General features: G+C 43.1%; 5 protein-coding genes and 1 long non-coding RNA gene across 13 annotated transcripts; 5 read left to right on the top strand and 1 right to left on the bottom strand.

Moving 5' to 3' along the window:
- The first annotated feature begins 1,241 nt into the window (after positions 1-1,241).
- LOC105184264 (uncharacterized) lies at positions 1,242-4,544 on the top strand. 3 transcript variants are annotated; one of them, XR_003113352.1, is made up of 5 exons: positions 1,242-1,414; positions 1,853-1,912; positions 2,020-2,359; positions 2,482-3,985; positions 4,129-4,544. It is a non-coding gene; the product is annotated as an uncharacterized LOC105184264 (long non-coding RNA). The 3 variants fall into 3 exon arrangements; XR_003113353.1 differs by having other exon boundaries at positions 2,002-2,359; XR_849838.2 differs by having other exon boundaries at positions 1,853-2,359.
- A 2,720-nt stretch (positions 4,545-7,264) lies between these two features.
- On the top strand, positions 7,265-12,446 carry Gat-1B (GABA neurotransmitter transporter-1B). 3 transcript variants are annotated; one of them, XM_025301457.1, is made up of 15 exons: positions 7,265-7,626; positions 8,529-8,701; positions 8,765-8,983; positions 9,165-9,384; positions 9,489-9,590; positions 9,722-9,896; positions 9,997-10,129; positions 10,192-10,326; positions 10,825-10,928; positions 11,023-11,147; positions 11,252-11,364; positions 11,445-11,576; positions 11,645-11,848; positions 11,944-12,111; positions 12,180-12,365. In XM_025301457.1, exons 2-15 carry the CDS (start codon positions 8,669-8,671, stop codon positions 12,279-12,281), a joined length of 1,965 nt encoding a protein of 654 aa, XP_025157242.1. In that variant the 5' UTR covers positions 7,265-7,626; positions 8,529-8,668; the 3' UTR covers positions 12,282-12,365. The 3 variants fall into 3 exon arrangements, with proteins under 3 accessions (XP_025157242.1, XP_011141262.1, XP_011141263.1); XM_011142960.3 differs by having other exon boundaries at positions 8,529-8,983; positions 12,180-12,446; XM_011142961.3 differs by having other exon boundaries at positions 7,265-7,537; positions 8,529-8,983.
- Positions 12,447-12,505: 59 nt separating this feature from the next.
- Positions 12,506-14,166, bottom strand: LOC105184265 (male-enhanced antigen 1). 3 transcript variants are annotated; one of them, XM_011142957.3, is made up of 4 exons: positions 13,993-14,166; positions 13,534-13,733; positions 13,343-13,417; positions 12,506-13,212 (listed from the first exon to the last, which is right to left on the bottom strand). In XM_011142957.3, exons 2-4 carry the CDS (start codon positions 13,708-13,710, stop codon positions 12,997-12,999), a joined length of 468 nt encoding a protein of 155 aa, XP_011141259.1. In that variant the 5' UTR covers positions 13,711-13,733; positions 13,993-14,166; the 3' UTR covers positions 12,506-12,996. The 3 variants fall into 3 exon arrangements, with proteins under 3 accessions (XP_011141259.1, XP_011141260.1, XP_019697497.1); XM_011142958.3 differs by having other exon boundaries at positions 13,981-14,128; XM_019841938.2 differs by having other exon boundaries at positions 13,907-14,115.
- Positions 14,167-15,126: 960 nt separating this feature from the next.
- LOC105184267 (pancreatic lipase-related protein 2) lies at positions 15,127-18,751 on the top strand. The gene is made up of 7 exons (XM_011142962.3): positions 15,127-15,473; positions 15,636-15,738; positions 16,937-17,085; positions 17,460-17,705; positions 17,786-17,992; positions 18,192-18,348; positions 18,427-18,751. Exons 1-7 carry the CDS (start codon positions 15,422-15,424, stop codon positions 18,482-18,484), a joined length of 972 nt encoding a protein of 323 aa, XP_011141264.1. The 5' UTR covers positions 15,127-15,421; the 3' UTR covers positions 18,485-18,751.
- A 308-nt stretch (positions 18,752-19,059) lies between these two features.
- On the top strand, positions 19,060-22,524 carry LOC105184268 (uncharacterized). The gene is made up of 10 exons (XM_011142963.3): positions 19,060-19,307; positions 19,389-19,573; positions 19,752-20,060; positions 20,143-20,273; positions 20,502-20,663; positions 20,733-20,947; positions 21,042-21,256; positions 21,363-21,631; positions 21,913-22,122; positions 22,192-22,524. Exons 1-10 carry the CDS (start codon positions 19,166-19,168, stop codon positions 22,217-22,219), a joined length of 1,866 nt encoding a protein of 621 aa, XP_011141265.2. The 5' UTR covers positions 19,060-19,165; the 3' UTR covers positions 22,220-22,524.
- Positions 22,525-22,633: 109 nt separating this feature from the next.
- LOC105184270 (uncharacterized) lies at positions 22,634-26,738 on the top strand. Of its 2 annotated transcripts, none has more exons than XM_025301458.1 (10): positions 22,634-22,884; positions 23,056-23,228; positions 23,334-23,642; positions 23,728-23,855; positions 24,840-25,001; positions 25,109-25,320; positions 25,420-25,634; positions 25,735-26,006; positions 26,228-26,373; positions 26,498-26,738. In XM_025301458.1, the coding sequence occupies exons 1-10, from the start codon at positions 22,719-22,721 to the stop codon at positions 26,734-26,736; spliced, it is 2,022 nt and encodes a 673-aa protein (XP_025157243.1). In that variant the 5' UTR covers positions 22,634-22,718; the 3' UTR covers positions 26,737-26,738. The 2 variants fall into 2 exon arrangements, with proteins under 2 accessions (XP_025157243.1, XP_011141267.1); XM_011142965.3 differs by having other exon boundaries at positions 22,638-22,884; positions 26,228-26,434; positions 26,498-26,728.
- Positions 26,739-26,743: the final 5 nt, after the last annotated feature.

Here is a 26,743-nt window from a genome sequence, read left to right as displayed (position 1 = left end):
AATGAATATTACATTAATTTTTATATTAAAATATATTTTTTATACTATAACATGCTGAATTAATAATTAATAAAATTCAACAGATTATATTATAAAAACAAATACTTACGTAAAAAAATTATTATATTATTAAAAAGTTTGCATTTATTTTTTGACGGAGATCACCATTTTCTCGCGGTTTCCGTTGAGCAACAATATGCACGTTATCTATTCTTATCTATTATCTATTCGTAAAATTAAATAATAAAGTCGTAATTGAAATATGATAATAAAACTAATTTCTTTTTTTACTAGACTAAATTTATTTTTGCTACAAAAAGAAAAATGTAACAATGGAATATCTTTTACAAAACAAATAACATTTCATTTAATTTTTAATTTAAATTTATTAGCATAAATAAATTATTCTGTCATATACTTTAATAACAAATCATTTTTAAAAGATGTATATATTGGCTAAGAGTGGATTTCTATTAACTTTTCGTCTCTCATTATAATTCTCTCTTCTTTATTTGGGCATTAATACTAAATATTCTTTATATACATATACACTATATATGTGTCATTTATTTATATATATATTGTCATGTAATTAATATATTTAATCAAGCCATAAGAACACGAGAAGAGAGGAAGAGCGAGCAAGTGCGCGAGAGAGAGAAAGAACGAGCGAGAGAGAAAAAGAGCGAGGTATAGGAATAGCGAAAAAAATCTCGCGGCTCAAGCAGTCAATAAGCTAGACGAGCGGGAAAGAAACAAATAATATGTCGACGCTCGTCTAGTCTCCCATATGCTACCTCGCGTGCGTGAAAAATAATTCCTCGCTTCGCACGTTCCCTTGACACGAGACGCTACCGCGTCTTTTGACGTCTCTGGAGCGTGAAAGATGAAAGAAAAGCGGAGAGATGTTCGCTTAGCGATAAGATCGCCGCTACCTCGCCTCGTGCTTACTGCCGCACGCCGCTCAGTAGTGAGACAAAGACGGAACGATTGTCTGTCGTTTGTCTTTTTCTAATCTACTATCCATTGAATGGAAGTAGTACGGACACGAACCTAGGCGCATTTTATTTTTATCACCGCGAAAGTGCGCCTAGCGGACGTAGTTTAGGTGCATTTTGGTCAGATGGCGTATCTAAAATGCGCCTAGCCGTATCCCCCGAAATACGGCCGGTGGCCGCTCTCATTCTTCTCTCTGATTTGTCTCATTTTAACTTATTGCACCAGTGCAGCGGTGCAGAAGAAAAGAACAGACCATTGGTCTGTTTTTTTTAGCTGCACTACTGAACTGGTGCAATAAGTTAAAGTGAGAAAAAATATAGTTGTCTCATTCTAACTTATTGCACTAATTCCGCAGTGCAGCTAAAAAGAACAGACCACATATGTCGCACATGCCTTACCGGATTATTTTTCAAAGGTAATTCTTCTTTTTCTTTCTTACATTATATTATATTTCCTATATTATATTGTATTAAATAAGGTTTAAGATTGTTTGATAGCTGTTTTTTATAGTTTTTTTAAATGTGTTAAATAACACATTTAAAAAAACTATATAAATGTCACAAAAAACCATGTCATAGATTTTGAAATTGTATTCTTAGATAGTTGCACAAAAAATGTAAAAACATTATTAATTCTCAATTCCACCATTTTAAAACATGCACATTCATTTCGATTTATCATCAATTTAGCAAACGGATAAATCAGAATATTTGTATTTCTAATATAATGTTAACCTCAAAATTGTTAATTTTTCTATTCTGACATTGTAATATTTCTATTCTATTTTAATGTGAATGCTTTATATTTTATGCATGTAAAATGTTATTTTTATTGTAATTCTTGTTTTTTACAGTGATATAAAAAGAACGAAACTGTGTACAAAGAGGATACAGAGCAAAGTTGCTCGGTTCAGGTATGGTCCTGGAGCTACAGTTCCTTTGTCCTCTTCCAGAACACAGAGCAAAATAAGTATAAAAATCAATCAAATATTTGTATTCCCAGTAAACAATTTGTGTGCAGATTGACATCAGATTGGCGAAAGGATCTGTGAAATTGATGCAGGACCTGCCGATAGATTCATAGACATCTGCATCCCCAGACTGCTGTTGCCTTTCTGTTGACAGTTTAATACAATGATTGACAAATGACAATACAAATAATATATTTCCAAAATTGCACAGAAAATTTAACAGCCCAATTAACATTAATTTCAAATACGATAAATTACCTTTCTACAAGTGTACAAATTCAATTCGTGAAGTATACAGCATGAGTGGGCTAAATTCACCAGAAAATAATATAAACAATAAAGAAAATTTAGAAAAGCAATCGATAGATTCAGAGCACACATCTTGTTGTGGTAAATTTTATTTTATTTACATCAGTAATAAATATAATGTAGAACAAAAGATTATTATGAATTATTGTAATAGTTTAATTCAATAATGTTAATCGCTTAATTCTTTTATCTCTGTTGTTTAGAAAAATGTCGGCGAGGATATTCTTCAAAATTTATGACACTTGAACGTAAACTCAACCGGATTATTCATTTACTGGAAAATTCGAAAGAAGTACAACATAATGTATTAGGTTGTTGCAGATGAAATGGCCGTTTTTCAAAATTCAAATTTCTCGGCTGAGTAGTTCAGCTCTTTTCATGCAGCTGTCGTTGCATGCGTGATATTTGAAAAGTATATGCTCCACACGTAAATTCGCACGCATAACCTTACTTTTATCACATTGTTTATATCGTTGAAAATTGCTGTCTCTTCGACATGGAAAGTAAGGAAATGCGGATAATATTCTTGTACGAATACAAACTTGGTCATTGTGCGGCCGAGGCAACGCGAAACATAAACGCTGCTTTTGGGGAAGGTTCTGTAAGTGATCGAACCATTAGACGTTGGTTTGAAAAGTTTCGGTCTGGTGATACAAATTCGACAATTTGCCTCGCAGCCATGCACCATTAGTGATTGATGACAATGTTTTGAAAGACATGGTTGAAGCAGACTCGCGTTTATCAGTTCGAGATATTGCACACAGCATCAACGTTCACTATTCCACTGTTTCCCGACACCTAAAGGCCATGGGGAAAATGAAAAAGCTTGACAAATGGGTACCACATGAACTGACTGAGAGAGACAAGCTTCGCCGTATGAAAATCAGCTCATCTTTGCTCTCCCGACACAATAATGAAGGAATATTGAATCGAATAGTAATGTGTGATGAAAAGTGGGTTCTTTATGACAATCGTCGACGTTCTACCCAGTGGTTAGATGATGATCAAGCTCCGAAACACATGTCAAAACCGAGCCTTCATCCACGTAAAGTTATGGTGGTATCTGTATGGTGATCTGCCAAGGGTATTATGCATTTTTCGTTTTTAAAAAAAGGTGAAACTATAAATGCTGACAAATATTGCCAAGAAATTGACATTGTGATGAAAAAACTGCATATTGAACAACCGGCGTTATTAAATAGACGCGGTATGTTATTGCTCCATGATAATGCAAGACCGCATATTGAAAAAGAAAACTGTAAAAACATTAACAGAATACAAATGCGAAGTTCTCCCTCACCCTCCTTATTCTCCTGATCTTTCTCCAACTGATTACCATTTGTTTAAGCATCTGGATAACTTTTTAAGTGAAAAGGTATTCCAAACAGAAAGCGACGTGAAAAATGCGTTCAACGAATTTCTTGCATCTTGCTCTTCTAATTTCTACGTGAAAGGCATTGATGCGCTTGTATCACGTTGGGGGAAGTGTATTGAGGTGGAGGGAAACTATTTCGATTAACGAGATGTATATAAAGTGTATCGAATAAAAATTTAAATTAAAAATTAAAAAATGGCCATTTCATCTACAACAACCTAATACAGCGACAGATTGATTTTTCTTTATTACCGAATTTTCCTCTCACTACAGTGGAAGAAGTAAAAAATTTCAATAACCTTTTGAAGGATGATAACGTTCGGCGACAATTTGTACGTATATTAGTTATTTGCTAATTATTAACACAAATATGCATTATAATTGCTGTACATGAACTGAAAGCTTTTGAATATATTGTACATATATTGAATATATTGTACAATACATCATATGATTTGAAATATATTTGTTACAGATGGAGAAAATGTCACTATAGGCGGAGAAACTGTAGCCAATAATGTAAGACATATGTCGCAAACTATTGGCTACGAAGTTGTGCAGGCATACGTGGACAGGACAAAAAAAGTTATCTTTAAAAAAATCAAAATTTTCGGAGTCAATAATTGGTATTAAATATTGCTCAATATTACCAGACAGCACCAATGTCCAAAAGCGGGACATTAAAGGCGTCTTATGTCCCAGTTTCAGACATTGTGCTGTCTGGAATTTTTTGCCATTATGTTCTTTGTCGTAGAACTGTATTAATGACTCCTGCTCACAGGACGCGGCAACACTTGCCGCGCGGCGGAAGTTCGTGCGATAGCCAAACAATGTGCTACTTTCCGTAATAACTTTCTAGCTCTTACGGAAAAGCGGCACGTTGAGTGGCTATCACACGAATTTCCGCGCGGCAAGCGTTGCCACGTCTTTGTAGGCAGGAGCCACTAGAACAGGACATTTACTACCTTCAAAAATGTAGGAAGCTGAATTTCTAAAACGTAGTCTACAATGACAGTAAACAGTAAGAAGTAAGCGTAAGCGGTAAGAAATAAACCAATTACAGTCGATTGTGACAAAAATAATCAACTGTAGTTGGTCCATTTCTTACTGTTCACGCTTACTTCTTACTGTTTACGGCCATTGTAGACCACGCTTAAGAGATTTTCTTTTGAAAATTCAGTCTACCCTGGCTGCATCAGAGGGTGCTAGGACTGTTGCTCTTAAATGACAGAGTCCGCTCTAGTGATATTTTTTGAAAATGTGTAATGAATGCTCGAACTCTTTTGTAAATAAAAAGAGGAAATACCTGCAAAATCTATAAATTTTTATGGGGTTTTATAAAATTTTGATAAGCATTTTATAAAATTTTCTTTAAATAAATTTCAAATATATCTCTGTTTCATTTCAATGTAACAAATTACTAGTTTAGCTATAAAGAACAAATCTATGTATGTAACATATGTATGTAATGTACTGAATGTATATAATATCAAAATATTATAGGAGAAAGATGAATTTTTTTACAATATATTCAGATTGTTTTGGGAACTACGAGTACGTTTACACAACAACTTAAAACTGGTTTAGTAACAATCGTAATTTGCAAATTTTCTATCTAATTGGTATATTTTTTTAGATCTAAAAATATTTTCCAATTAAATGCAAAAATTCATTAACTACGGTTGTTACTAAACCGGCTTTAGGCTGCCGTGTAAACTTATTCTACGTTTTCTGCTATTAATTTAGATGTAGATGAGCAATTTCATGTCATAAAATGTTTGTATATAGACTATATTATTATCTTTGTAGCTGTTATTTTAATGATGCATAATACAACAATCAACGATGTAGAAATATGCATACAAGAATGGTTGCGACGGTCTGGTGACAGGATAAGAGCTTTATTAAAAAAATAAATATACTGTATCCTGTAAATTGTTTTATTATTATATATATAATTACCCCTTATAATTATTATTCAAATTAAATGTTATTAAATGATATTTCAAAAGACTTAATTTAATTTTATTATTCTTTAATTACATTATATATATAACAATATATGCAATTAAGGTGTAATAGAATTAAATTGATAGTCTTGAGAAATATCACAATTAAAATTAAAATTTAGTAATATAGATGACGTCAAATTGACTAAATGTCAACTTATAATCGTCATAACATTGTCTGAAAGTTGATTTATAGTCACCTAAAAGTCGACTTATTGGTTTTATACGGTTGACTTATTGGACTTATGGCCGATTATAGTCGAGTCATTTATTGACTGTTAGTCAACTACAAGTTGACATTCAGTGTGACTTTAAAGTCGACTTTAAACTTCTTCTGCCGACTGACAGTCAACTAATAGTCGACTTGGTGCTGTGTGGGTATATACACTCAAATTTGAGTGTATACACTTACATTTTAGAGAATTCGAATAATTGAGTGTAGATACTCAATATTTGAGTATTTTTTCCGTAAAGGCTGGAAAATAATTTGGTAAATATACATAACGTCTATGAGTTCAAATATCTTTTGATTATCGAAAATGATACAAATATGATGTTTCAATAGACTTTTTATATACAGGTTGGTGCGTCACAGGGTGGTTTTATATACAGGAACAATTTCTTGTCTTTAATATATTATATTCTTGAACAAATTGAAAGATTTTTTTTTCTTGTTATCCGATGCTTAATTACTATGTTATTAACATAAATAGTCCATTTCAAGCCGAATATAGAAGGTAGGCAGGGAACTTTTGACGATTAACGCACGTGCCACGTAGGCACTGACATTGGGCGTTTGGTGCAATGTGCTGATCGACGCGTGATAATAAACGCGGGTGTAATAGCAAATAGAATATTACAAATTAGTAGGATGTGATATCATAACGTAACGTTTGAGAGTAAAATATTACGCGTTTTTTTTTAACTGCAAAATAAACTATGAAAATATGAACAAGAACGGAATGTTAATTACGTTTGGAAAGCATAAGATATTCTTACTTTTAAGTGAATCTACGAACTTATATTCTTTTGTAGATGAACAGTTTTTATCATTTATTAGCGCACCTTCGTTCCCGTAAGATTAACGAGTTTTATTTTTAATTTTACACCCGATTTGATCGTGAGAGAGAGAGAGAGAGAGAGAGAGAGAGAGAGAGAGAGAGAGAGAGAGAGAGAGAGAAGGAGAGAGAAGAGAGAAGAGAGAGAAAAGAGAGAGAGAGAGAGAGAGAGAGAGAGAGAGAGAGAGAGAGAGAGAGAGAGAGAGACAAAAATCAACAACTTTATAATATATTCTTTTAGCGACGCTTAGTGTTTCCGGTTTCGCTACCTCGCCTTTAATCGCAACCTCGATCATCCGTCCGTCATCGTTTTCCAAATTGCATTGTTCCCTCGGGAAAGCAATGAGACGCCACCGCAGCCGATGAGCAACGAAAGAAGAAAGAAAATATTGCATTGCGTCCTCGGCCGGCGCGATTCGCGCAAGTACGCTCGATCTCTCCGTTGCCGCAAGCAGCCTAAATATAGAGTGACACTGTGGCATTAATTTGTTGAATGGAAAGATAGGTGCGTTCATGCTCGAGGGGGACCGCACGTCAGTCATTGTGGGGTAAATCACGACGGGGCACGGCGGCAGAAATCTTTGCATCCGCGCGAACGCGCCTCACGGCTCCCTCCTTCGAAGTCGTGCTCCGCTCAAAACGGTTTGGTCAAACGTTCTCCGGCTGGCACGCGTTCTCGAGCCGGGGGTGGCGGGGAAGGATTCATCTCCCGAATTTCCCGAGAGGATCACGGAATTGTGTGAGCTGAAACAGCAAATAACGATATCGCAGAAGGAGAGCACGATCATTCAGTTTGCGGCGCATCGACGATGCGGAGGTAAGGACGACGCAGGGATATCGAGAGGAGGATACCGAGGATCTTTCCACTGGTTGTGGGAGAGACGCACGCTGGACCGCGATATTTGCGTATGTATTGCTTGCGATTGCCCTGAACGATCGTGTCCGTCGTTCTCTCATGCGCTCTCATCTTCAGCCTCCGCCGAAGAGGAAGTTCTGCGTTTCTACGATAAAAAAGAAATATTTAGAACAATACCGTTCGCGCGAACGCGTTATCACCGTTCGTTGGTGTTATGTTGACGGTTATCGTCGTGCGATTACGATCGTCGGTAGCCGCTACCGGTCAATTATCGTTAATCATTAATGCTTAATTACCGTTAATCATTGTCGCAACGCACGATGGCGCACGCACGACGGTGAAGTTAACGAACGACACGATGCGCACAGCATCCACCATGTAAGTTAAATAATCTAAAATAGGACAAGGTTGAGCCCGATGAGAACGCGTTTGACGAACGCTGCGATTCCCGGAAGTGGCTCGTTGTCCGTCGTCCGTCATCATCAAGACCCTTTTACGTCGACTACATGCGATATCTTGCACGCGCACCTAGCGCGCTCGTGAGCGGTGACGATGATGACAACAGTGCGATGACGGATAATCTCCTCCAGCGAGAATACGGATATATTATTTATTCTTTATATTAGGGACTCACATTATATTGTGGTGTATATATATATACATATACATATATATATACACATACATACACACACACATATATACATACACTGCCTCCCTTCGGTGTTCCGGACGTTCCGACGTACCGCCGCTCACTCGTCCGCTCGCTCGAAGGGCTTCCTGTTAAGGTCCGATAGAGAACGAGAAACGCGCGTGTTGCGCAAGCCGCTTTTTATAGACGGCAATTGTCAATCAGCCCTTCGCTTAGCCATCCTGCGCGCGCTCTTTCCTCTTCTCTGCCGATTCATGATGATCCACTCGGTGGTACAAGTACGCGGTGTCGCGGTTCCAGCGTTCTAGTCGAAAAGCAGAGCGTGCGTCGCGCTGGCACGCCAGCCGGTTGGCGTAGCTTCCCCTCGGCTCTCCGTCAGTCGGCCGATTGGTAGGATGAGATGAGTTCCTGAAGTCCCGCTCTCGTCCCGCAAACGAATAATGCCTTCGAGGGGAACGACCGGCCGTCCCAAGGTAGACAGATCCACCAGCCCTCTGTCACGTAAACCACAGACGGTCCCTGTGAATCCGGTGCAGGAGCTGAAGGCTCTCCTCGCCGAGCCGACGGCGAAGACCGCCACCGCCACAGCCACCGCCGTCGCCGCCGTAGCTGTCGCCGCCACCACCACCACCACCATCTCCAATGGGGGCGAGAAGGAGTCGGACTTCCGATTCGAAGCCATACAGTGCCTACGATCGTCCGTCATGAAGAGGCCCAGAAAACAGCTGCCGGAACGAGGAAATTGGAGCAGCAAGGTAAGACAACGGTCGTCTAGAAGAACAGCCGGACGATCGTCTGATCGCCGATAATCACCGTTCTCGTGATCTCTCTCCCTCTCCCTCTCTCTCTCTCTCTCTCTCTCTCTCTCTCTCTCTCTCTCTCTCTCTCTCTCTCTCTCTCTCTCTCTCTCTCTCTCTCTCTCTCTCTTTTTCGAAGATCGAGTTTATCCTGTCCGTCGTGGGACTGGCCATAGGCCTGGGAAACCTATGGCGGTTTCCTTACCTCTGCTACAAGAACGGCGGCGGCGCTTTCATGGTGCCTTACTTCATCGCTCTCGGCCTGGCGGGTATACCCATGTTCCTGATGGAGCTGTCCCTGGGACAGATGATGACGATTGGCGGCCTTGGTGTCTTCCAGATAGCGCCGCTCTTCAAAGGTAACGTGTTACACTCGATCTTATTCTCTTGCCTGAGTCTCGTTGAGGCTCTCATCTCGCGATGGGCTACATGTCGATGATAACGCGTTTTTTTCTTCCCACAGGCATCGGATACGCCACCTGCGTGCTCTCTTGCTGGACCAACGTGTACTATATCATCATCCTCGCTTGGGCTCTCTTCTACTTCCTCGTTTCCTTGCGAGCCGGTGAGCTTATGCGTCAATGATTCATTTCGTTGTTATATGAGACGTATTATCCGATTGCTGAAAGACGAACACGGGGGAAATCGTCAAGTAGTGAGAAGGGAAGTCGTCACAATGAGATCTTATTTACGCAGACGTACCTTGGCGAGGCTGCGACAACTCGTGGAACACGCGCTACTGCATCACAGCGGAGGAACTTCTAAGCGCGGTGTGCTGGCCGGACGAGTTCACAGGCGACACCGTGTGTGCCACGTCCATCGGGAACTTGAGCACCACGTTGCTGAAAGACCCGGTCAAGGAGTTTTGGGAGTAAGTTAACGCGGATTGCGTCGATGGCATGTGTTGTAACAGATTAGGACTAGCAACCTCGTGGAACACCGCGAATTTACTTCTCCTCTGCCATGAAAAGGAGGCGAACCCTGCAGATCTCCGCGGGCGTTGAAGTGGTGGGTACCATAAGGTGGGAATTGGCCGGGACACTGGCGGCCGTGTGGATCATGTGTTACTTCTGCATCTGGAAAGGCGTCAAGTGGACTGGCAAGGTAAACGGCCACCTTAAATCGAATCCTCCTACTTCATTCCGCACTCAATGCGCCATGTACAGGTCGTCTACTTCACATCGCTCTTCCCGTATGCGCTGCTGGCGGTGTTACTGGTGCGGGGCCTGACACTTCCCGGCGCCTCGGAAGGCTTGAAGTATTACGCTACGCCGAATCTCTCGAAACTCGGCGATCCTGAGGTAAAAAGAACTATCTTGGAAACAAATGTCGGTTTCTCATCACCAACAGATAGTAAAGGCTCTTGTGTACATTCTCGATCAACCGTGGAAGAGGCCAATGAAAGCTTGAATCATCGTCTGTATGGACAATAAATAGTCACTAAATAAACGTCAAACATGTTTCCTTAATTTCAAGTTCCGTATTTCTTAAGAATCCGGTGTATTTAGCGTTCGATGTGCGTCCAGAATAAATCCCAGAATCTATTTTGGACGCTAAATTTCCAAGCTGGAACAACGTTATGTGGCATGACGCTCATCCGAGAGACATGGAACTTGTAATTAAGAGAACTTGAACATACTTGACGTTCACCATACATCCGGAACAAGGCCCTTGAAACTTGACGCTATTCAGATTCAGGCTGTCAGGTTGGATCCTTCCACGCTTGATTGATTATTAGTTTCTCGCAGTTGTGCAGTTCGAGGGAACTAAAACGTAACATCATCATATTGTGCATGCAGGTGTGGATAGACGCGGTGACGCAGATATTCTTTACTTACGCTCTCGGTCTAGGCGCGCTGGTAGCACTAGGCAGTTACAATAAGTTCAACAATAACGTTTACAAGTGAGTATCATCTCACACCTCACATCCGTATATTTTCCTGCTTTTCTCTTCGTGCGCAATCACGATATCCTCACGCGCGAATGTCGCCTTCCAGAGACGCTCTCATCGTATGCGGAGTCAACACTTGCACCAGCCTACTGAGCGGCGTCGTCATCTTCTCCGTGGTCGGTTTCATGGCACACGAGCAACAGAAGCCGGTAGCCGACGTAGCTGCTTCTGGTAATTTGCACGCGTTTTATCGTTAGCATGATCATTCCTGCTGGATTCATAGCGTGGATGACACTAAGATACCTAATTATCGCGTCGATTGTCGCACCAACTAGGACCCGGCCTGGCCTTCTTAGTTTATCCCTCAGCGGTGTTGCAGTTGCCCGGAGCTTCGATTTGGTCCTGTCTCTTCTTCTTCATGCTTCTTCTCATAGGCTTGGACAGTCAGGTAAACGCACCGCCAACGTCTATCGTCCTGAAATTACACCGGCGGATTAGATTAATTTAACAGCAAGTCGCGCGTTTCAGTTCTGCACGATGGAAGGCTTCGTCACTGCTGCCGTGGACGAGTGGCCGCGACTGCTCCGCAAGCGGAAGGAACTTTTCATCGCAATTGTATGCTTCATCTCTTACCTGATCGGGCTGCTGTGTGTCACGGAGGTAAGTGCGCACGTGGAGGTTCACGCTTGATCAAGACGAGTAATCCGAACTAACGAATAAATTTCCAGGGCGGGATGTACGTGTTTCAATTGTTGGATACATACGCCGTCAGCGGGTTCTGCCTGCTCTTCTTGATGTTCTTCGAGTGCATTTCCGTGTCGTGGGCGTTCGGTGTGAACCGGTTTTACGACGGCATACGAGACATGATAGGCTACTACCCATGCTTCTGGTGGAAGATCTGTTGGACGATCACCACACCCGCCATCTGCGTGGTAAGGTCGCCGATGACTGGTTCTCGTTAATGATTTCGCGTGGACGATGTTCCTTTTTCTCTCTTTTCGTGAACGTCTGCTCGCGTTCTTCGCAGGGCGTCTTTATCTTCAACATCATCAAGTTCGTCCCCGTGAAATACCTCTCTTATGAATTTCCGTGGTGGAGTCACTTATTGGGTTGGATCGCGGGTCTCTCCTCGATGATGTGCATTCCAGGCTACATGATTTACATCTGGTACGTTACACCGGGAACTACCTCAGAGGTATGTAAGATGTGCACTTAAGATCAAAGTGCAGGGCTTGACGACTGACCCTCGGTATGTCTCCCCAGAAATACCGGAAGTTGATCAAGATAGACGACGACGTAGCCGCACTGCGGAAGAAACTCAATCCATCCAAAGCTGCTGCCATCAACGCCGAGTTCGAACTATAGACTCGCATACGCCTTACTTACGGTCGCGTATGCGAGGATGCGGGTCGCGCGATTGACGAATTCACGACGGAGGGCTCCGCAGAGCGCCCGTGAGAAACGTGAGAACGTGGGGATCAGGGCGCAATTGGGGGATGCAAATGCGGATTGGAAGTAAATCAGGTTTCGCTCTCGAGTAGAGACCGAGAGAGATAAGGTACATCGCGTTTGTCTCAGTCACTTCGGCGTAACATCGAGCGACGTTTATTAATTAAACTAATATATCATATACCTCTTATAATCCGCCTTCGAACATATCGTATAAAAAGGGAAACAAAAACAATAATAATACGCTTCGCAATAATAATATTTACGAGTTACCTAGTTCGGCCAGTCTTTCCTTTAGATTTCCCTCCCGCTATTTGCCCTCGATCGTTGCAGTCGCGCGCGTACCATGCTAACGAGGTAATGCTAAAATTCTATTCGAAAGCCCCTTAGCCTAATATAAAAATCAAGCGCCATCGTTTCATGTGTCGAACGTGTTAGACAAAATGTATATGCACGTATGTGTACACTTGGCGATGCGCGACCTCTCGGTCACAACGTTCTCGCATGTTCCTCTTCTTTCTTTTTATTCGACGTCGTAGTAAATTATCTCCAATAACGCGGAATACGCTACGCGCAGCTGCTAAAATATCAAACCTCGGCTGCGACCGGCGACTACGTCGCGACTTAAGCTCTACGGATCTTTGCTCTGCATCTCTTTAATACGGACGAGCAGCTGTTCCTTCCACTGATCTTCAGAGATCGTGCTCGCCCACTGCGGGATGGAAGTCTCGGGAAGCGTGATAGACGCCATCACGGACTTCACCTGCTTGATTTTGGCCGCGTCCAAATCGATGTTGGAGCGATTGTACGGACACGACCAGACTTCTAGCACCTCCGAGGCGCAGCTCTGAAACGTGCAGCAGATAATACAATCATATAATCGTGGTTCAACTATTATTATTATTATTATTATTATGGTACATTGACATTATGCTTAAACGATCACAATTAAAATATTACATTTGAATAATGCTTACCTGATGAGCCTCAACTGTTGGGGTGGTTGGTGCTGTTTGATTTGATTCACCAATTTCAGACAGCCACTCATCGTTCTGAGAGTAAAAGAGAAATGAAAAAAACATTCAGCTGCAGTTATAGTTTGCTTCTGGTTTTCTTCGATGTAACTTACACTATGTAAAAGTAAATATTATTTCATTTTTCACCTTACCTCGTCCTCATCTAATATAGGATCAGCATCAGTAGACACTTGAGACAGTGGAATGTATCCTGTCATTCCCATATCCTCGTCCTCACTATCAGAGTCATTGGCTACTCTTGCATCCAGGGGTACATTGGAAGCCGTTAGACTCTCCTGAATGGGTTCTTGCGTGGGTTCAGGCGACATGGTGCATCGATAAATCTGATTAACTGTAATCAACAGGAACTTACACCAACACTCCAACACTAATGCAAAAGTCTGTTTTTCTTATATAAAGGTACAAAATGAATGTCAAGGTTATTGGGAAGAAAAATAGAGAAAGGAAGGTTATAGAGAAATGCTAGAGCAGCTACAAAAGTAAATCTCCAGGTATCATCCTAACCTTGATGTTACTTTTAATTTTGCAATAACGGACATGTATGTTCGATTGCGGGGAAACTGAACACATAACATTACTTCGATACTAACGGTGCAAAACAGAGCATCTCCTAGGACGTGCAGCAAATAAACTCGAAATCGACTACGCAAGACTAATGTTTAACAACTCGACACCGATCGTCAGGTCATCCCAGCCTCTTCTACGACTCCAGCTGATCCAGCTCCATCCGGTCGATAACTGCAGCAACAAACGATGCACTTGCTTGGAATGACATAAAGTTAGTTATCGATTCCCCTCGAGATAAAGAAGGAACCTTCCTCTGTCGACAGCGCACTTCGCAAAGTAAGTCCTCTTAACTTCATATAGAGCACACTATTCCAATGTTCTTCAATGGTTCCTCATAAATTTCCGTGAGAGAACTTGAAGGAGGAAAAGTATTGGCATCAACTGACTGGCTTTAAACGTCGGAAAACATATCATATCCCGGCTTGCCCTTTGCGAGGAAAATACAGCGGTACGTGTTTTTTTCCTAGTTTTAATGTTTGAATCAAGAACTATTTCTTTCAGGGATATTCGGGGAGAGACTCGGTTCTCTCGCAAAGTCAACCAAACCTCTAAATGCAAAAAAAGTGCAGCGTTTATTGAGGACTCAGCAAAAACTCGTAAAAGATGTGCTTGATTTGGCTTCCGGGTTGTCGTCGGTTCGTCACGATTTTGTTTCCGACGTTTCGTGAACATTCCAGTTCATTTCTTCAAGAAAAAGAACGACCAGAAATTCTGATCCTGTGGAGAGATTCCCTTTATATAGACGTTTTTAAGGACAATTAAGTATACGTATCGGATAACCAATCAGAACCGTAACATTGATTCGACGTTGATTTGACGTTGAAGTGGTCGATAAACCGTTGAATCGACGTTAATTCAACCCTCATCGACGTCGAATCAATATTGTGGTTCTGACTGGATAGTTAATTAGTGAAGAGGGTCTGATTAGGTAAGAAAAGGGGAAAGAAACGAGAAGGAAGGGATTATTCTGGATTTTTATATTCAATCAAAAGTATGAAAGGCACTTTTAAGAGATATCTTAAAGACATCTTAAGGATACTTAAAAAATATCTAAAAGACGTCTGAAAGAATAGAATTAAGATGTGTCTTTCAGTACTTCCAATTACCTGAGGAAGATCTATGAGATTTTACGATACTTGTTTTTATCTTATGACAAGAATAATCGCGTGACGGATGTTTAAGTTCCACAATGGTAACGAACATGTTAACGAAATATAGCAACGATCATTAGGCGCTCTTATCGTAGCTCGAGAGAGCAATCAAGAGAGAGAGAGAGAGAGAGAGAGAGAGAGAGAGAGAGAGAGAGAGAGAAAGAGAGAAGTTCGAGGAGCAAAAAGAAAGCGCGCGAGATGAATGACGGACTGGCCGACGTTAAGCCGACGAGTTAAGTTAAAGTAGTAATCCGGTGCATCTCGCAGAGGCGACTGGTGTCGCAAAGCATCCTCAGGAGACATGTCACTCATCGATCTTCTCGTATTCCCGGCCATCCTCCTCGCCTGGTCAGGTAATCACCAGCTGTAGATTCTTAGATCATTTGATCGAGCGATTAAACGCAATTTGTACATTTTTTTCTTTTTTTTTTTCTTTCATTTTTTCGTCTTTCCCACATATGCACTCGATTGAGCGAGTCGGTCGATCCTTACTGATTGTACGCTTGGGATTCCAGCGTGTGCGTATTCGGAAAGTACGCTGCTGAACGACGAAGCGCAGACGTTGATCATCGAGTCTATGCTGCAACGCGAGCCAGCGACGTTCAAATTGTACACCAGGTGCGTTGACGATTTCTTCAATATTCGGAGAGGTGATGAGAAGCGAGGTACGTTAGGTAGAATATATAAAGCAGAGATGCAATACTTTCGAGACACGACAGGATGCTCAGGATCGTAGGAAGAAGTGAATTTGGAGGCGCGGCGGACGAGGATAGCAAAGAATCGTTCTCTGCGTCGATTGACCGAGACGGCCTCGCAAATCGAATCCAAACCGGTGTCGGTCAATGTGCGAATTTTGCGTGTCGGTGTTAGCATTTACCGTATTAGTTGGTCGATTGCATTACAATCGCAATTAGTTGAGTATCTTAGCGCCGATCGGGAATCAGTCACGCACGTCGGCGCTAATTCCCAAGCATCGTGACCGTTATCACGGTTTGCCCCGCAGCGGAGGATGCATCAGTTTTTTAATGATACGTGCAATCAGCCAGCACATTCTATTCTCAGCGCTGACGTTCTTCGATCGATTTTATCGAGCATCGAGGCGCCGTGCCGCGCGCCTTGTCGCGTCGCGTTGACGCGTGAATATCGCGCCCCCGGATTGACCGGCCCCCCCAGCCCCCTCCTTATACGTCTCTTTTCTTCTCTTTCTGACGGACGGACGGAGCCGGCCGTGGAGGGGACGCCTTTTGGACGTTGACGTCTTAATTCTTTCTTCCCGAGGGAAGCGAAAAAATTTCACAACACGCGTCCGCGATAGAAAATGTCATGACATTTGACACGGACGGATTGGCAACTTTTTTTTCGCTCGCTCTAATCCGCAATAGGCGATTGCGCCGACTTCTTGACGCAAATCCGATTCTATTGTAATGTCCTTCTTCCTTCTCTCAATAGTAGTTTCTGGATATTTGCGTTGTGGCGATTTTGATCTTTTTCCTTTTCCTTAGCTGGAAGCTATGCTAAATGATTCATCCCTTTTGTAGTCTTGTAAATTAATTTGTTTATTTAAATATCTCCAGAGTCAGTAATATTTATTATATTATTTTTATTATAGTTATATATATATATATTTATTTTATTATATATTTTTTATTATATATATATATATATTTATTTATTATATAATTTCTAATATTTAGTCAAAAGTTGATCACAATTTTTGTTGGATTCTCCCAAGGCTAAGTTTGCTTCCAACTTTGTTTCACCTCTGCCGTGTGCATACTCAGTCCAAATTGATAGTTATCTGAATCACTTTGCGCAGGGAGAACCCATTCGGCGAGGAACAGTTGTTTCTGAATGATACCGAGGTGTTGTACGCGTCGCACTTCAACGAGAGCAGGCCGACCAAGTTTATCGTGCACGGATTCAGCGATACCGGAAAAGAGGCTTGGGTGCGGGGCCTGATAGACGGTGGGTGGTATTAGACATATTACATGCGGCTCGGTTGCGCGTACTTGTGCAGCGCTTGGCAAGCGAGGCGCGAGAAAAACGTAAGGACAATCAGGCTCGGCCTTAGCATTTCGGTAAACACGGAATCGATGTCGCTTGTCGGTTCAAGGGTCGTCGCGATAGCGGCTTAATTAATCGTCGGCGAGTTTTTGCTCTCGCTCGCGCAGTCAGAAATAAACTTCGGAAGAGAGTCCCGCTACTTTTTATGTCGCTTTCGCGATATGCGCGAAAGCGACGACTCTTTCGTCCTCCAGCGCCGCGGCTCGTTTCTCAGCGCAAACTAGCGAATAATCCAACGGGGGTGGAACAGGGATAACGTCTAAATGCGTTTTCAGCGTATCTGCTCTACGAGGATGTGAACGTGATAGTCGTCAGTTGGGGCATCCTGGCGGCCGACGTGTACCCGGCGGCGGCCAAGAACACGCGCGTCGTCGGTGAGTTCTTGGCCCACTTCTTGGAGTTCTTAAACCGAGAATCGAACCTGGAGTACAAGGACGTCCACATCAGCGGTCATAGTCTGGGCTCCTACGTGGCCGGCTTCGCCGGGGCGTATCTCGACGGCCGCATCGGTAGAATAACAGGTACAGGTCGCGATCGCGTCCCATCCAAAGAGAACGCTTCTGTCAAAGAGTGGCCGTTAATATCAGCAATATTCCTCAAGGTCTGGATCCGGCAAGTCCTTTATTCGAAACGATCTCCGGCATCGTCGATCCGGAATACCGACTGGACCCGACCGACGCTCAATTCGTAGATGTGATCCACACGAGCGGGCCGGCATTCGGCTTCTTAGCGCCGTTGGGCCACGCGGATTTTTACCCCAACAACGGAAAGTTCCCTCAACCCGGGTGTTCCTACATGCCGACGATAAGTACGTGTCGTCAGGTATCGCAAGGAGATGCGGTGCACATTGTTTATGTCAACGTCGCCCAATCAGAATCACAACGTTGATTCGACGTCGATGAGGGTTGAATTAACGTTGATTCAACGTTTCATCGACCATTCCAACGTCAAATTAACGTCGAATCAACGTTATGGTTTTGACTGGGCGCTTCTACTTTGTGTTACAGCTTATTGCAGCCACTCACGGGCGCATCAGCTCATGACTGAGAGCATCGGCAGCACGGTGGGCTTCAAGGCGAGGATGTGCGACAGCTGGGAGAAGTACAAAAAAGGACACTGCAATTACAATCCTATCGTTTTGATGGGCGAGTACGCCTCTACATCGTAAGACCACTTCGTATTTCTCACTGTACACCGTCGCTCTGTGAGCGTCCGACTGCAAATTGTATCTGTCTCGTTCAGGTTACGCGGCAAGTTCTACCTGACGACCAACGACGCACCGCCGTTCGCGTTGAAGTGATGCGCGACCTGGATATTCGATCTCGATGGATGTCGACTTAAGAGAACTTGCGAGCTACACAACAATTACTAGCGACGATCGCGTAACAAAAAATCCGTACTAGTCATTCGTAAATTACTTTATTTATGAAACTCGTTTCTCCGAGGACATATCGAAGGCACGCATGTGCCGCATCAGAATGTATCCTTACACGTATAATGCTATATACTTAGAAAAAGTACAAATTACATTAACTAAGCCTGCAATCTCAGATCGATATTTTTTTTCTAACGCGCATAACGCTCACTTTTTCTTCCATCTTGTCACACATTCCTTGACTTTTCCAGCGAGAAAGAAAATCCCTGAGCGCACTACCGCCACTCCCAATTTCCCATCAGCGAGATAAACCTGAGAAACAGTGATGCTGAAGAGCGAGGGGAGGTAAAAAGCGCAATAACTATGAATTATAGAAGAGACCACGCATTAATATGCTATGAAGACGTGGGTAGACGGATAGACGGGGGGATTATAGTTTCATACCGCGAGAATGCTCGGAATGAAACATTTATGAGGAGATTCGAGCGTTAAATATTCGACAATATGCTGGCGAACGCAGCTCAAAGGCTTTTCCCTGCCTTTGTGCTTCTTTAAACTCCTCGTATCAGCGTGTTCGACGATCTTCACGTCCCTGCAATCTGAAAAATGTGTCGCAGCGGTTGGGTGTTGTTGTTGCTGTCACGTTTGCTATATGTCTGTTGCGTCAGCGACAACATTATGGTGCGGGACTACTTCACGAATAAAGGCGTATCCAGCGTCGTGGGCTTCACTTGCGGCTCTATCGAGCGTATGTAAAAAAGTATCTGACCGACGAACGACACGTGTATCTTTTGTTGCTACAAAGGCTGGGCCGTTTCTCTTGATGTAGACACCGCGAAATTCGCAAGGACGTTCAACAAGATCTACACGCTCTCGTCAATGTGGAATCTCGACTCCGTGAATAAACTGTCGTCGCGCGCCTTGAGGAGGCTTTTGTACGGCAACTACCACAATTTAGGCGTTTACGTGGACACACGATGCAACGGTTATAATTACACGATAGTCTACTCCGAGGTAAGGCAGATCACTCTCAGGATCTTAATTAAGAACGAGGGAGCGGTACACGCGACGTGTCTTGAGAAAGCAGATAGATAAAGCGAGGAAAAATCAGAAGGGAGGAAACGGAGTTAGGAGTGTGTTCAGTCTACAAAAGTGTATATTGAATTCTCGTGATGCACTGCTTCGATTTAAGGCGACGAAGTACCTGTTTTACGACGAGACACACAAGTGGCTGATAATGGGAAACAACTTGAAAGACACCGTGAATTTGCTGAACGACGACACCTTCAGCGTGATGACCGACGTCACGATCGCTATACCGTCCCTCACCGGTTACGACCTGTACGAAGTTTACAACCCCTGCAAAGAACGCGGTGGCTCCTTGAACGTGACCGTTTTGGGTTATTGGACCGAGAAATCCGGCGTAGTGATCAAGCTGAAGCAGTCCAAGTTCGTGAGGCGTTCCAATCTGCACGGTATGAGGCTCAAAGTCGGAATCCTGGTAAGCAATCGATTGCTCAGCAAATTTCACGTAGATCGCTGAGGTTTGAATAATGTGATTCATATCGGGCGGGCATATTCAGCAGGTGTCATACAAAGCCCACAATTTGTCGGTGGAAGATATCATATTGGATCACAACTTGAAGGTGAAGTACGGCCGGTCTCAGTTTCTCTTCACGCTCTTGTCGTACATGGCCGATCTCTTTAACTTCACGTAAGGGTCTGTTCCCAATAAACAGCAACGAATGGTAACATTATGTCGATGTTACAATTTTCTACTCAACAATCTAAGTATTTTATGCAACATGTTGCGCTTGCATTGCTGAGTGAGAAACTGTAACCATCGATGTAATGTAAACCACTGCTTGCTGCTTATTAGGGCTTATGGGGGCTTCCAATGAAATTCTCTCCGGCCGTTTTCTACATATCTTTTCTTTTTCAGAATAGACATCGTGGAAGTGAATTCAAAGAAGCGGCAAGACAATACAGCGCCGATATTCGCCGCCTTTCAAAAAAAAACGATAGACATCTCTGCCAGCCCGATCGTGATGAAGAAGGAAAAATTAAGGATGGGAGACATCATTGGACCAGTGTGGCCGATGAGGTGAATGATTCTGCGACCTGCTATAACGCGTTAAATCCGCTTCACGACTCGTCATATTCCACGTTGCAGAACATGCTTTCTATTTCGCACGATATCCTCGGCAAACTTGAAGACGAAGCAATTCCTGCGGCCGTTGAATATCAAAGTATGGTACCTGATACTCTGCACAGTAGTGGTCAGCGCGTTGATCCTGGCGATATTGTTGAGGCGAGAAGGCATTTACAACGTGAAGGAAGGCTATGACATCTCCATCCTCCTCATTATAGGCGCTCTGTCTCAGCAAGGTGTGCATCAATCTCTCCGATTAAATACTCATCGGCTGTTCACATAACGATGAATTAAGGATTCTTGATAGATGGATTGAACCTTTCCGCGCAGGTGCCGTAGTGGTTCCTTATCATTACGCCGGTCGTATAGCGTTCCTGCAGATTATGCTGTTTAGCCTGCTGATTCTAAACTACTATTCCGCGAGCGTCGTGTCGGATCGAATGAGGAACAGAGCGCAGAAGATGAACGACTCGTTGATCAATCTGGCAAACAGTAATCTGAGAATAGCGGCTGAGCCTGTCCCTTATCTTCGTACTTTTCTGCAGGTAATCCATATCTCTCCGCGCTCCATCGTGTTTACTACTACTAATGATATTTTTGAGACGAAGATTCATTATTAATTATCAATTTCTCATCGTCATCACGTACAAGTCGTCGGAGAAGGAGGTGCAGTATTTCATGGAGAAACGATGGGACAGAGTACCGGAATCCAAGCGATACATGTCTCTAACGGAGGGTCTGAGTAACGTGGCCAAAGGCGGCATCGCCTTTCACACAAACATCGATTCTGCGTACCCGTACATCGAGCGGAATTTTGAGCCGCGGATGATATGCGAGCTGACGGAGGTCCATCTTTTTCGCGCGATGTTGGCTCTCTGGAGCAGCCACAGGAGCCCATTCACACCGCTGTTTAAAGTGGGGTAGGCGAAATTTTTGCCACGATCAATCCATGATATATCATTGAACCCAAAATCAAGTTTTGAACGGTTGCAACTGCTCGTAAGATTTATGTCTCATTAGATTTTTATCAGAGATATTTCAGAGCTTTTTCCGATATTTTCTTCAAAATGTTCCAAAGAACAAGAAGAACATTTACTTTCTTCGAACAGAGTAAACATTTAATTAAGTCAATATCATGAGAAAGACGGTATACTGAGGGTTAAGGTCAACGGCTGTTGAAATAACATGGCGATTGTCGCAGTCTCATCAAGATTTACGAGATCGGCATACGGAAGCGTCAATTAAAGCGCTGGGTGCCGAGGAAGCCCTTCTGCCCGAAGAACATGCTAATCGCCGAGCCGCTGTCGATTCACGAAGCCGCGCCCGTTTTTGCGTTTCTCAGCACCTCCGCCGCGTTCGCCATCGTAATCTGCATCACGGAGAACTTCGTTTACTGGATGCGACCTATGCGGTAACACGCGATTAAAGCGCGAGAAGGAGCGCGGGGGCACAGAGCGATAATTCTCGCCGTTTTTCGCAGATTATCAACACCCGCCAGCGAGGAGTGACTCGTCAACGCCGAAAAATCAGCACCTTTCGAGACTGATCGGCCGTATATCCGTCGCGCGGGGTGAAGTACCTCTCCGCCCCAACGATAAATTGTTGTTATACAAGCCGAATTTTTCGCGGATACAGCACGCCCCGATAAAGCATTATCGCCAATTTGTTGTTCGCTCGTCGGAAATCACGCGCGCAAATAATTAATTGCGGCGTAACAATGTATCCGACAGTGACATGTTACCTAGTTCCCATTTCTTGGCAGGACTCAGTGTCGCAGTAGCATGAAATTATTCATTTATTCAGTAACGTGAATAAACGATGAGACACCACGACGATCCGATGTCACGTTGAATTAATATTACTCCGGCCACTGCATTATTAATCGCCAGCCGTACTCCGTCTCCGTTACCTGTTCCGTTCACTCGTATCCACTCGTGCTTCGCTGCAGCGTCTCGACGCTGCGCGAAATATCGTTGTTTATCGTTTAATTCTTCGCCGCTAGTCGATATGCATAATCTGAGAGTGAAACACGCCAGGACGTACGCAGTGGCGCTTTTCGCGCTACTACGATTCGCTTCTAACGCCGACGCGGATGACAGCGACTTCATCCGCGACTACTTCGTGCACAAGGCGGTGCGGAGTGTCGTCGGATTCTCCTGTGGAAACTCCACAAGTACGTCCGAGCCGGTGGCCGAGACGTCGGGGGACTTTCCGTCGTCCAGCGTCCGCTTTCTAGATTAGAAGATTCACACGCACACATGTCTTCCACTACTTTTTTTCCTTCGAGTTCTGCACATGTCTTTCGTAACTTTTCTCTATCTTTCCTTGTTTCCCCTCATCGCAGGCGATTTTCATCTCATGAAGAAATTAAGCCGCGCCGGCATATTCACGATCGTCCGGAATCCCGACGCGAGACTCAACATACGGCGCTTCCTCAACACGGAGACTTGGACCTTGGGCGTCATCGTGGATCTACGATGCTACGAGAACAACAGCACCGTGGCTATTTTCTCCGAGGTGAGGAAACTTGCACGGTCGACAAGCCGTTTGATTCTATCGCGTTTATGCGGAGAAAACTGAACCAAAAGAAATCTGAAGACTAATACATTTCGCTTTCGTCAGAGCTCGAGGTATCGCATGTACGATTACTCATATAACTGGCTGGTCCTGGGATCGAAGCTGAACAAGAGCGTGTCGCTTCTGAACGACAGCGCATACAGCATGACCACCGATCTCGCGCTCGCGATCACGAACGGCAGCAATTATGATCTCTACGATGTCTTCAATCACTGCAAGTATCGAGGAGGTATTCTAAACGTGACGAGGCTGGGTTTCTGGCGGCTCGGAATCGGCCTCATCATCACTCTGACTCAACCTTTGGTCCAGAGGAGGGCCAATATGCATGGCATGATGCTGAAGATATCCGGTGTGGTATATATCGCCGTCTGTATGACTATAAAGAAAAGTAAAATATCTTTAACTTTTTCGTATTACTGACATGTGTTAACCGCCATAGATACAATATAGACCGAAGAATATGCGACTGGAGGATTACATGTACGACATCAACACTAGATCTTTAGACAGCATGCACAAGTTTGTGTACGCGATGATATCTCACACCGCTGACCTCTTCAACTTCAGGTGCTTTTAATTTTCTTTTCGACAAATTTATATGCCTGAGCAAAAAGTGTTATATACAGAATATCTGGAGTATCTTTTGGAAACGAAAAATTGTAAAGATTAATTAGATTAAACTAAAAAGAAAAGAATTGCAATAGTTATTAAGTTAATAATGATTGAAAATGACCATATCTAGAGGCTCTTTTAATCGATAACTTGAAAATTTGCATACTTATTTGCAATATGGTAAATGACTTTATTGTTCAGAATGACCTAATCTACAATTATATGACGGCTATTGTGTCTAGCGATAAATATAAATATATTGAACTTTGAACCCTGAATCTTGAACCTGTCGCTAGGCACAATAGCCGTTATATAATTGTAGATTAAGTTATTCTGAACAAAAAAGTCCTTAACCATTTTTGCAACTAAGTGCGCAGATCTTCGTTATTAATTAAAAAAGCTTCTAGATGTGTGTGTCAATCATTAATAACTTAATAACTATTACGATTTTTACAAAATGGTACTTAACTTTTCTTCTCAGTTTGATCTGATTAATCTTCATAATTTCTCGTTTCCAAAAGATCCCGAACACCCTGTATAATTATATACAGAAAGTTGGGTAAGTTGATATATTTTTCTAAAACCAAGTTAAGTTTGAAGTTAAGGACCTATATAATTAATCTAGTTGAATTAAAAGTCATTAATTTTTTATCCTTTCAATTTAACTTTTAACTGATAAATTTAGTTATTACCCAACCCTAATTGTATATAATTATATATAATCATTCATAATTATAATATATATTATGTATATAATTATGTTTATGTTTATTATGTATATAATTATAATATATATTATATATATAATTATGTTATAATAACATAAATTATATATATGTTCATACAGAGACAAAATTCACACATATAATTGTATCTTTACGGGTGCTCAACCGAATGTGTGAGACAAACAATAAAGTCTCGTAAAATTTTTATTTCAAGTGTACATGCCTCGGAGATCATTTACTGGGATCGTCACAGCGTGCACGGCTTGATATTCGAGATCTTGAATGCGAATTACATCGACTTCGGCAGTAACCCCAGGATTATGGTATCCGAGAGATTAGATTATGCCACTCTCATCGGTGCGGCATGGCCAATTCGGTATCAGCGAATAACCGTCGAGAGAGAGAGAGAGAGAGAGAGAGAGAGAGAGAGAGAGACCAATCGTTCAATGAATAATTTCTTTTTTCCCCTCTTTTGTCGTGCAGACCCTGTTTCATGCTGTTGTCCACCACGGGAAACAAGATCAAGCTCGAAATCTTCTTGAAACCTTTCTCGCGAGAGGTCTGGTATGTGAACAGCGTGTTCATCGTATTCTGCATCTTCATAATGAGGATAATAATGAGACGCGAGGAAGCGAGCAGGAGCGAGAAGTATTCCGGCGCAATGGTTCTTACCATCGGCGTAGTCGCTCAGCAGGGTGAGATACACGACAGCGAAATACAGCTTGAGTGAATCACGCACACGCGAATCGTGATCGCTTCGACAGTCTGACGGCCGTCGCTCGTCCGAATCGCAGGTGCGGACTTCTCTCCCGTGCGCACTGCGAGCCGCATCGCTCTCCTGCAGATCCTCGTGTTCAACTGGATCATGTTCAACTACTATTCGGGCAGCATAGTATCGGCTCGTCTGAGCGAACCGCTCGACATGATGGAAGACTCCGTGACGGTGCTCGCGGACAGCGACCTGAAGATCGCTGCGGAGGCTGTGCCATACCTGAACTACTTCTTATACGTATGTATATTCTTGGACGTATCAAGATTATGCATGAGAAGCAACGACGACAACGTGTCAGGTTGTTATACCGTACCTTATATCCGCGTCGAATTTACAGAAACTCAACTGGGAGTCGAATTACTTCAGGAAGAAACGCTGGGACCCTCTGCCAGAGTCGAAAAGGTATTTGCCGTTAGAGGAGGGAATGAAGCAGGTGAGCGAAGGCACTTTGGCGTATCACACGGACCCCAATACAGCGTATCCATACATCGAGAAGATGTTCGACGCGAACAAGATTTGCGCACTGACGGAGATCCATCTGTTCAAGCAGTCCGTCATGGGTATGTACGCCAGTCGCAACGGTCAGTTCACCGAGATAGCAAAGATCGGGTAAGTGAGCTCTTCTTTTTTCTCTCTTTGTTTCTTTCTCTCTCTCTCTCTCTCTCTCTCTCTCTCTCTCTCTCTCTCTCTCTCTCTCTCTCTCTCTCTCTCTCTCTCTCTCTCTCTCTCCCCCTCTCTCTCTCTGTCTCTCTTCCTTCTCTCTTCCTTCTCTCTTTTTTTCGGCTTGATTCTTGTCTGTCATAAGAGCCCTGACAAATTTCTCCTTCCAGATTGTCTAAGATGTTTAATACTGGATTGCGCGACCGTCAGATAAAATTTTGGTCGAGTAGGAAACCTCAGTGCCAGCTCGACACATTGTCCACGAGAAGCATAAGCATATACGAGACCGCCCCGGCTTTGATTCTGCTAGTCTCTGGTATGTTCGTCGCGTGTGTAATGTGCGTCATCGAGAACATTGTCTACAATCGATCCATGAGGTATAATAAGCTTTCGCGTATTTGAGCGAGTAGTTCGGCCGAAACTTTCGATTTTGTTCGCAGGAGGAAGAGGCGAGGGCAAGCGAGCAGCGACGATGTGGAGAAGGTGGCTAGTACGAGCGAGCACAGGACGTCCAAATGAGATACCTCGAGGAAGTGAAACCTCCACGCGTCCGTCGTGTGTTACAAATCATGAATTCGTTAATATCTCGTTGTCGCACGTTGGACAAGCGCGTATAATAGCTGTAATTTTCCTCAGTCACTGTAATCGTTCGAATAAAAGCGAGGATCGCTTTGCATGACAGCTGG

Source organism: Harpegnathos saltator, unplaced genomic scaffold, assembly GCF_003227715.2.
Source record: "Harpegnathos saltator strain DR-91 unplaced genomic scaffold, Hsal_v8.6 scaffold425, whole genome shotgun sequence".
NCBI classification, from domain to species: Eukaryota; Metazoa; Arthropoda; class Insecta; order Hymenoptera; family Formicidae; genus Harpegnathos; species Harpegnathos saltator.
The sequence above is the reverse complement of the archived record's forward strand: the minus strand, read 5'-3'. Positions and strand labels throughout refer to the sequence as shown.

Coding starts and splice junctions, on each gene's coding strand:
- Gat-1B (XM_011142960.3), top strand. CDS start 8,669: ATGCCTTCGAGGGGAACGACCGGCCGTCCCAAGGTAGACAGATCCACC. Junction 10,327..10,824: donor CGAAACTCGGCGATCCTGAG/GTAAAAAGAACT, acceptor TTGTGCATGCAG/GTGTGGATAGACGCGGTGAC. Junction 11,148..11,251: donor AGCCGACGTAGCTGCTTCTG/GTAATTTGCACG, acceptor CGCACCAACTAG/GACCCGGCCTGGCCTTCTTA.
- LOC105184265 (XM_011142957.3), bottom strand. CDS start 13,710: ATGTCGCCTGAACCCACGCAAGAACCCATTCAGGAGAGTCTAACGGCT. Junction 13,418..13,533: donor CTATATTAGATGAGGACGAG/GTAAGGTGAAAA, acceptor TTTTACTCTCAG/AACGATGAGTGGCTGTCTGA. Junction 13,213..13,342: donor CAACAGTTGAGGCTCATCAG/GTAAGCATTATT, acceptor TGCACGTTTCAG/AGCTGCGCCTCGGAGGTGCT.
- LOC105184267 (XM_011142962.3), top strand. CDS start 15,422: ATGTCACTCATCGATCTTCTCGTATTCCCGGCCATCCTCCTCGCCTGG. Junction 17,086..17,459: donor GGTGCGGGGCCTGATAGACG/GTGGGTGGTATT, acceptor ATGCGTTTTCAG/CGTATCTGCTCTACGAGGAT. Junction 17,706..17,785: donor CCGCATCGGTAGAATAACAG/GTACAGGTCGCG, acceptor ATATTCCTCAAG/GTCTGGATCCGGCAAGTCCT.
- LOC105184268 (XM_011142963.3), top strand. CDS start 19,166: ATGTGTCGCAGCGGTTGGGTGTTGTTGTTGCTGTCACGTTTGCTATAT. Junction 20,274..20,501: donor GCCGATCTCTTTAACTTCAC/GTAAGGGTCTGT, acceptor TTTCTTTTTCAG/AATAGACATCGTGGAAGTGA. Junction 21,632..21,912: donor ACACCGCTGTTTAAAGTGGG/GTAGGCGAAATT, acceptor CGATTGTCGCAG/TCTCATCAAGATTTACGAGA.
- LOC105184270 (XM_025301458.1), top strand. CDS start 22,719: ATGCATAATCTGAGAGTGAAACACGCCAGGACGTACGCAGTGGCGCTT. Junction 23,856..24,839: donor GCTGACCTCTTCAACTTCAG/GTGCTTTTAATT, acceptor TTTTATTTCAAG/TGTACATGCCTCGGAGATCA. Junction 25,002..25,108: donor GGTGCGGCATGGCCAATTCG/GTATCAGCGAAT, acceptor TTTGTCGTGCAG/ACCCTGTTTCATGCTGTTGT.